The sequence below is a fragment of the Antedon bifida genome, chromosome 3 (genome assembly GCF_963402885.1).
Source record: "Antedon bifida chromosome 3, ecAntBifi1.1, whole genome shotgun sequence".
Classification (NCBI taxonomy): domain Eukaryota; kingdom Metazoa; phylum Echinodermata; class Crinoidea; order Comatulida; family Antedonidae; genus Antedon; species Antedon bifida.
The window spans coordinates 32,612,395-32,622,022 of NC_136228.1; the positions used below are offsets into that span (position 1 = coordinate 32,612,395).

General features: G+C 31.9%; 1 protein-coding gene and 1 long non-coding RNA gene across 2 annotated transcripts; one reads left to right on the forward strand and one right to left on the reverse strand.

Moving 5' to 3' along the window:
- The first annotated feature begins 3,188 nt into the window (after positions 1-3,188).
- Positions 3,189-7,098, forward strand: LOC144837553 (uncharacterized). The gene is made up of 9 exons (XM_078692725.1): positions 3,189-3,322; positions 3,687-3,816; positions 4,138-4,305; positions 4,519-4,627; positions 4,985-5,161; positions 5,361-5,444; positions 5,687-5,794; positions 6,210-6,440; positions 6,870-7,098. Exons 2-9 carry the CDS (start codon positions 3,724-3,726, stop codon positions 6,890-6,892), a joined length of 993 nt encoding a protein of 330 aa, XP_078548851.1. The 5' UTR covers positions 3,189-3,322; positions 3,687-3,723; the 3' UTR covers positions 6,893-7,098.
- An 808-nt stretch (positions 7,099-7,906) lies between these two features.
- Positions 7,907-8,814, reverse strand: LOC144838387 (uncharacterized). Its single transcript, XR_013611629.1, has 3 exons — positions 8,729-8,814; positions 8,031-8,188; positions 7,907-7,914 (listed from the first exon to the last, which is right to left on the reverse strand). It is a non-coding gene; the product is annotated as an uncharacterized LOC144838387 (long non-coding RNA).
- Positions 8,815-9,628: the final 814 nt, after the last annotated feature.

The window sequence follows — 9,628 nt, forward strand, 5'->3', positions numbered from 1 at the left end:
AAAAGATGCGTGCTCAGTTATCAAATTCTGACTACACTGATCATATCGAACAATATGATATAAGATATTAATAATAATTATTGATGAGGTAGATATTAAAAGATGTGTGCTCAGTTATCAAATTATGACTACACTGATCATATCGAACAATGTGATATAGATTATTAATATTAATTATTGATGAGGTAGATATTGAAAGAGTCGTGCTCAGTTATCAAATTATGACTACACTGATCACATCTAACAATGTGATATAGATTATTAATAATAATTATTGATGAGGTAGATATTAAAAGATGCGTGCTCAGTTATCAAATTCTGACTACACTGATCACATCTAACAATGTGATATATGATATTAATATTAATTATTGATGAGGTAGATATTAAAAGATGCGTGCTCAGTTATCAAATTATGACTACACTGATCATATCGAACAATGTGATATAGATTATTAATCATAATTATTGATAAGGTATATATTAAAAAACTAAACAGATCATATCCAACAGTGTGATATAGATTATTAATATTAATTAATGATGAGGTAGATATTAAAAGATGCGTGCTCAGTTATCAAATTCTGACTACACTGATCATATCCAACAATGTGATATAGATTATTAATATTAATTATTGATGAGGTAGATATTAAAAGATGCGTGCTCAGTTATCAAATTATGACTACACTGATCATATCGAGCAATGTGATATAGATTATCAATAATAATTATTGATGAGGTAGATATTAAAAGATGTGTGCTCAGTTATCAAATTCTGACTACACTATCATATCCAACAATGTGATATAGATTATTAATAATAATTATTGATGAGGTAGATATTAAAAGATGCGTGCTCAGTTATCAAATTCTGACTACACTGATCATATCCAACAATGTGATATAGATTATTAATAATAATTATTGATGATGAAGATATTAAAAGATGCGTGCTCAGTTATCAAATTCTGACTACACTGATCATATCGAACAATGTGATATAGATTATTAATAATAATTATTGATGAGGTAGATATTAAAAGATGCGTGCTCAGTTATCAAATTCTGACTACACTGATCATATCGAACAATGTGATAATAATTATTTATGAGGTAGATATTAAAAGATGCGTGCTCAGTTATCAAATTCTGACTACACTGATCATATCGAACAATGAGATATAGATTATTAATAATAATTATTGATGAGGTAGATATTAAAAGATGCGTGCTCAGTTATCAAATTCTGACTACACTGATCATATCGAACAATGTGATATAGATTATTAATAATAATTATTTATGAGGTAGATATTAAAAGATGCGTGCTCAGTTATCAAATTCTGACTACACTGATCATATCGAACAATGAGATATAGATTATTAATAATAATTATTGATGAGGTAGATATTAAAAGATGCGTGCTCAGTTATCAAATTATGACTACACTGATCATATCCAACAATATGATGTAGAGTATTAATTATTGATGATGTAGATATTATAAGATGCATGCTAAGTTATCAAATTTTGACTACACTGATCATATTTGATATTGTGATTGATGATGATATATTCATATAAAGAGTTTGTTCTTCTGTACAATACTCACAGTATTTTTTAATCCATCCACATGAAGAAGAGACACAAGAAGAGTTGTTTGAAATTGTGAAGCCTCACAACCTTACTAATTGTGATGACATTTAATATAATATTACAGCCATACACAAACAGTAAGGTAGTTAGGGTCACTACAATCTATTAAAATAATTAACATTAATTAACTGGAAACATTGTTAATTATCAGTTTGAGTTTGACTTTTGTCTCTTTTGTTGTAGAATTGAATCTCTCTTTATCCATTGTTTTCAACCTGAAAATAAACAGGCCTAATACCTTGCCATTAGCAATGAAATCAACTTACACACTAATATTTTATATAGATAGGCTGTCTATGACCCCCAGCCTACCCCTATCTAGGCCTATGCCTCTCTATACCATTCTGCTGGCTAGCTAGCAAGGCCCTAGGCCTAGTCCTATAATTATTAGCACAGGTCTCATATAGATAGGCCTAGAGTGTTTAGACTGAGCCTGGTTATATGCCTATTTATTTAACTAGGCCTAGGCCTAGGCAGGCATAATCAGCCTAAACTAAGGCCTAATAAACTAGTCTAGGCCTAGGCCCTAAAAACTAGAATACATAGAGCTAGCTAGTTAGGCTAGCCTAGCTACTTATTAGCTAGTAAGTAGGCCTAGCTAGCTAGCCTACCAGTTCCCTAGTAGGGCCTAACCAGGTGGGCCTACCCTAGCTAGGCCTAGTAGTAGTAGTAGTACTACCCTGTAGTAGCCTACTAGGCTAGTACTACTACTAGGCCTACCTAGCTAGACTAGCCCTAGTAGTAGGCCTAGGCTATATGCCTAGTAGTACTAGGCCTACCTAGGCTACTAGCTAGAGTAGAGAGATGCTAGCCTACCTAGGCCTAGCTACTCTAGGCTAGGCCTACTATATAGGCCTAGGCCTAGCTAGGCTAGGCCTAACTAATCTGCCCTTTTTGGAGGCTAAAATATTGTCTAAAATAAGCTATGACCTACAAACATAGCTTAACTATCTGTTAAGGGTGACACTTATGATGGGTAATCATTAAAATATGCTTCTAAATCTACCTTTTTGGCTTGCAATCTTAATATCCGGCCTAGGCTAGGCCTGCACGGATCAGGTAGCGAAACGAACGAAGTGAGAGCAGAGGAGGAGGAGGCCTAGCTAGGGCCTAGGTTTCAGGCAGAAAAGAACATCTCGTGTTTGTGAAATTATATATCTATTTATAGTTATTTTAAAATATATCCCTAACATTTCAAAAATTATATATATTACTGATAATTAATTATAAGAATGATACTCTACCTAATGATATAATCAATTAAATGTGTTTTTCGTACGAAATTAATTATATACGAGGATGGCATAAGTGATAGTTCTCTGTTATCAAAAAACAACTACATAATATACCTGCCTCTAGATGTAAATGTTGTTACGGTTGAGTAAACACAACAGACTGTGACAGACTGTGCTAAGAAAAAAATTGTTTAAATACAATTTGATTGCAAAACGTTTTATTATCTTATTTAGGTTTATCAACTATAATATATTTATTTGATGTTAATTCATAAATAAAAGAAACTTTTTAATGTAAAAATATATTTTTAAACACTTGTTGTTATTGCAAAAACTGGTTGAATAAAATACATTTTCGCGCGATTTCTGGGTTTCATAATCCAATTTAAAATCCACCTGTCACACATAAAAAGCACGTGTTATTTGCGTAAGTCACTGTTTCTTGTAAAATTTAATATTAATATTGTGGTAGTTGACATAAACTAGTTATATATTTATAAATAGCCATTAATGTTTGTAAATTAACCGAATTCAGCATATATTACACAATGACAATAATGTAGCAAATCGGCCTACCCACCATCCATCATGTTGTGGTGTGTGGTGGTAGGCCTATGCCAGGCCGCGTTGCAACAGCCCAACTTTTTAGACAGGCAGTAGGCCCAGAGGTCACCTGTATCCAGCACTTCGCCACAGGTGGACCACAGAGTAGAGGCCCCTCCATTGGACATCTTATTGGAGAATTGTAAAGGTTAATTTACATTACATTACATTGTTTGAATTATCAACAGATATTCTTGTCATTTAATAAGAAGAAAACCAGTCAAAATGCCAACTGCATTATCAGAATATGAAAAGATTCGATTGAAAAATATTGAGGAAAACAAGAAAGTGCTTGCTGAACTGGGTATTCTCAATCCTGTAAGTTATTTAAAATGTTATTATTGATTTCTTAATTTAAAAAATGTAGGTCCTTGTATATAGATTTATCTTCATGTATTTCAGTGCCATGATTATGAAATAGGGGTGGAGGGGTGGGGGGTACTTCCTAAAAGTAGTGAAATGAAGTGCTGAACTTAATTTATGTCCTATCTTTTGCATTACAATTTGCGAAATTTAGAGGGGGACTATGGAGGCCCAGCCGTATAGCCGTAGTATAACCTACTAATCTTTTTAATGCAATCATTGATGCAGTAATCTAAATATATAATTTGTCATAATGCTAAAATTGTTTCTGCGTAGTTTAAAAGACTTCCTAAAGTTGTAAAGAAGGCTGTAAAAAGAAAGCGAGAATCTCGTCCAGAAACACCGCGAAAGGTGGTAATTCGTGAAGAAGGTGTCGAGTTCAAATCAGAAGATGGCAGCGATTTTTCTAACGGTCACCGTCGATCCCGAAGACTCAAAGGACAGGTATTTATTGTTAAATACTAAGTGCACAAATAAATGTCATTTGTTCCAAAAACATTGCGTATTATTAAGTCAAATATTGTATATTAAATTTCATTTTTTTTAACACACTTTGAGCACTCTTGAGTGGTATTGCACTATTTAAATTCATATCATTATTATTTTGCAAATAGAATTTTTGTTCTATGATTTATTGTGATTTAAATAATATTTTAGAAAGCGCTAGCAGGCATGGAGTTGCAGGAGGACTCTTTCTCTGAGGATGCTGACTACAAGCCAAAGAAGAAAGCACCTCCAAGAGAGAACTCATATGGCAGTATACCAGGTGTGTAGTTTAATGATAATATAATGCTTGGGAAGAATCAATAAAGCTTTTTAATCAACTAAGTTCATTTCATTGTTTATCAGAGTAATATTGTAGCTATGTTGTGTTTTTCAAATATTTTTGTCTTTTTCTGTATTACTAACCTTCAACTAATTTTTTTGCAATTGTATGTCACATGAATTTCCTTTTGGACAAATAAAATGAACTATGAACTATAAATATAGAATTAAAATATACATGTGCTCGACAACTTTTATCAAAGATTTTAAAACAACAATGTACATTGAACATCATTTTTCAATATACTTAATATATTGTATCAAGTATGTCAATAACAAATTCTTTTTCAATTTTTAGGGGTAGAGGTCGGTACTTGGTGGTGGTCAAGAATGGAATGCTCAGCAGCTGGCATTCACAGGCCAACAGTAGCTGGTATTCATGGTAATGAGCAGGAAGGCTGCTACTCTCTAGCGCTATCTGGGGGTTATGAAGATGACATCGATCTTGGTGATTGCTTCACATACACTGGATCTGGTAAGATGCTGATTAAGCTCTGTCTACACTATCAAACTTTATGTGACAACAAAATGTGATGTGCCCATATATGGACATGATGACGTCATATCACAACCATATTTGGGCATATCACTACCATATTTGGCAACATCACTCTGTTTTTGTCAAACTTGTTTGATAGTGTAGACAGAGCTTAAAAAGTAATTGTTTTTTTAAGGTGGAAGAGATCTGAAAGGAACAAAAGCCAATCCAAAGAATCTCAGAACTGCACCTCAGTCGAAAGACCAAACCTTAACAAAAGGTAGGCCCTTCATTTGAACAATATTATTGATTTTGCACCTTGTACCTTAAGCTCTGTCTACATTATCAAACATTATGTGACAACAAAATGTGATGTGCCCATATATGGACGTGATGATGTCATATCACTACCATATGTGGGCATATTACACTTTGATCGTGAAGACAGAGGGTCTGCACATGTTCCCCACTTTGTTGTTTTTTTTCCTTTATAAGTTGATATTAACATAAATTGTGTTGCAGTTAACTTAGCGTTGAGTCGAAATGTTGATAACGGCAAACCGGTTCGCGTAATCCGTGGCTACAAACTTGACAGTCCTTTCGCACCAGAAGATGGATATCGCTACGATGGTATGTATTCATTATTACTGTATACTTAGGAAAAGTGATATTTTAATGTAAATTAATTTTAAAAAAATAAATAAACAAACACTCAGCTCAGTCAAATCATTTTAGTAGACAAGGTTAATACTTATTGAAGCTCTTCAAGTTATTGTTATTTATATAATATGTTATTTTTAGGCATATGATATTTCATTGTTTTCAGTTTTGTTAATTACATTATTGAAACAAATTTTGAATGACCATATCAAAAAAAAAAATGTTTTCACCGTATTTATAGAGGGTGGCCCTAAACAGCGTATGCTGACAATCAAGTGGCCTTCTTGATGAGTATTCCGTATATATTTGTGTTTTTTGTCGTTTTATTTTTCACCTTATTTATAGAGGATGACCATAAACAAATTTTTTTTTTTCAATTTTATAGGACTATACAAAGTCGAAAAATACTGGTTTACAACTGGAATGTCTGGGTTTGGGGTTTTCAAATATGCCTTGCGACGTATCAAAGACCAAGCCCCGCCCCCATGGGAATTGATTGACAGGGGTGACAGTCCAACAAAGAACAATAACTCAATCACCAGTCCAACTAAGCTCAGTTTAGATGTAAAACCAAAAACAGAAATTACTGATGAAAAGCAACACAACTCAACTAAAGGTAAACTGCACAATTTTTAAAAATATACAAATTTATTATTAATTTAATAAATATGAACTATTTATGCAATTCTTTATTAAACTTTATCATATACTGTAGTTTATGCATTCTATATTTAAATGATTTTATTTTAAGTATATTGTCTTACTAAATAATATAAAATAAATTGCACATTTAATAAATTATAAAAAATGTTTAATAAATAATTTATTTAATAAATATGAAACGTGTATGCAATTCTCTATCATATACTGTAATTTATGCATTCTATATTTAAATGATTTTATTTTAAGTATACTGTCTTACTAAATAAATAAATCTATTTAAATTTTAATATAAAATAATTTGCACATTTAATATAAATTATAAATAATAATGATAAATTTAATATACATATTTTAATTCATAAATGCAAATATATCTTTTCAGAAACAGAAGAACAGAAGTCGTGAAAACTTTCAATCATAAATTTAATTGTGGTGCTAGATAAGCCCAGATATGCAGATTATATATATTGGTGTTTTTACACACGTTTTTAAATACATGTTTGCCTATATTTTGTAGTGTTTTATTGTTTTAAATATTAATTAAATGCGTTTTAAACAATCAACTTTTATACTGAAATTGAAATAAAGCTTTTTATAAATATGTTATTGCACTTTTGTCTTCTTATAGTATTTGTAGGTATCATTCATTAAGAATATAAATTTAAATGATTCTTCACGATGAAGATATGTAAATGTAGGCCTGTACACTAATCTAAATGTCTGTGACAGAAAAATGTGATGTAGCCACATGATGATGTCATATCACTACCATATTTAGGCATATCACTACCAAATTTAAGCATATCACTATCATATTTAGGAACATATTTTTTGTCAAACTAGCTTAAGAATAAACACTTATATCAGGGAGTTGTTCTAATAACAACTCCCTGCTTATATCATGAAGTAATACCTGTAATACCTAGCCTGACCCCTGACCTTACCAGTGGTAATTAGCAACCACACCTAATTTGTTGCAATTCCAGTTTGACACCAAAATCAGCGTCACCACACCCTTTCACAACCAATGCTGGTGTGTAGCATGCGTTTCGATGACTTAATGCATTTTGTAAATGTGATCTGGAAAAAATATAATAAGATTGTTAAAGTTGATAATCAACTGAGTTAAGCCCTGTCTACACTATCAAACTTGACAAAAAATTTATTTGGGCACATCACACTTTTTTCATGGTGTAGACAGAGCTTTAGTGCGTAAACAATTTTTAAAGAAATGATGGTTAGCCTCTCAGTTTGAAAAGTTTATAAAATGATTACCTGCATTTTTCATCTTGAATCTGGTAAATTTTCATCCTGGAATCAACGCTTTCGCCGTAAAATAATTCCACTTTATCTCCATTTCTGGAAAAGCCGATTCGTTCAGGTGTTGAAAGCGTTTTTCCATCACTTCCATCCATGACTTTATTGCTCTGAGTTCCAGGTGTATCCTCATTATCTGGTTGATTTCTTCGTCCAGTCCTTTTAAGTAATGCCATTATTGATTTCTCATTTTGGACAAAAAGTCTTTTTCGTATCCCATGTTGACTGATCCCCGTCTCCTGGTATCTTTTCTTAATATCTTTGTCTTTCAAATCTCGGTACAAAACATTTTTCTCAGAAGTTTCTTCATCATCGATTGGAAAAATATCTTGACGAAGAATTCCACCAAAAGCCTTTAATATAAAATTGGTTTGCTTCCTCGTTCTATAAAAATAATTTTCAAAAAACTAATTTTAACAAAATGAAGATTGACGTCAAATTAATTGTCAATGTCAATTAATAATGCCACCCACGCGTAAACGTTGACGTCACTCAATACGGATGAAGGTTTTACATCAGAAGACGATTCTGTTTTACCCCCATGAGATGAACCAGACATCCTTGGAAAAAACAGACAAATTTATATGGGCGTTCCCTTGATTGTTAGCTATGTTGTGTCGGCCTATTTATTTTCCACAAAACTAAACATTTTTTCCCCTGATTTTTTTTTATCCATTTTGTACCACAATGCAAAACAGGTTTTCTTTTAAATGATTGTGAAATCCTGTATAAAGATGTTGTTAAATAAAAAAATAAATAAATAAAATAAATATAGCAAACCGTAATTTGTTTTTCTCCGAACATTACTTTGCATAATATACTTTTTTATTTAAAAAAAAGTATATTATGCAATGTAATAATGACATTGCATAATATAAGATTTTTTTTGATGATGAATAATAATAGACATTCATTGTAACTTACATTTCACATTCACCAACGAACATGTACACATCCTCATCGTCTTCAGTATTTGAAACGTGTTTATTTTGATGTATTCCATTAAGCATATTCAAAACCGATCGTTTCTGATAGTTACGGGACGTTAATCCCCTCAACACAGGCCCCTTCGTTTTAACTAGACTGCCACCGTCAACTACCATCACCACCAGAACAATAACTATCATTGGCAATAATATCTATTAAAACAAAATTTTAAATGAATGTTTCAAATATTCAGATATTAATATTATAGCAAGAACAGTACGAAGTGTGTGCAATATTCTAGTCGTCGCGCAAAAAAGGTTCGTACACTTTAGTCCTAGTTAATTATAAGTCATACTGTTCATTGATATAATTCGTTCACATTATTTGCAATATGTTTAAAAATATTATAATACTCACCATTTTTCTCAATTTGATCATGCACCAAAAATAACGAATACGAAACGTAAGGTCCGAATGCTCAAAAGTTACTAAAGTGCTTGCTAACGGTACTCACATTTTATATCTATGGCACGCGGCTTATGACCAGTCAAGTGGAACGGTTTCGAATGTTGGTCACGTCAATCTGGACGTGGTCGTATCTAATAGGAACGGAAATAAAACACATTTAATAATAGAATCATTGGCAGATGATGTCGATATTATATCATATTATTTGTAATCTTTTAATCCTATTTATAATTCCATAATAATTTATCTAGTTGAACCATGGAGAATATTTCTCCATGTTTGAACCAAGGCCCAATATTTGTGTATGTGTGTCAGTGACATAACTCTTGTATCTCACTCTGTACAACTTTAGCTTAAAGAAGTTAGATTACCTTGAGAATCTTAAGTTCTGTCTACACTATCAAACTAGTTTGACAAAAAAAGTGTAAT

What these genes read in the sequence shown, in the direction of transcription:
- LOC144837553 (XM_078692725.1), top strand. Translation starts at nt 3,724, where the DNA reads ATGCCAACTGCATTATCAGAATATGAAAAGATTCGATTGAAAAATATT. An exon ending in CTCATATGGCAGTATACCAG is followed by an intron (nt 4,628 to 4,984) that starts GTGTGTAGTTTA and finishes TTCAATTTTTAG; the next exon opens with GGGTAGAGGTCGGTACTTGG. An exon ending in CTTCACATACACTGGATCTG is followed by an intron (nt 5,162 to 5,360) that starts GTAAGATGCTGA and finishes TGTTTTTTTAAG; the next exon opens with GTGGAAGAGATCTGAAAGGA.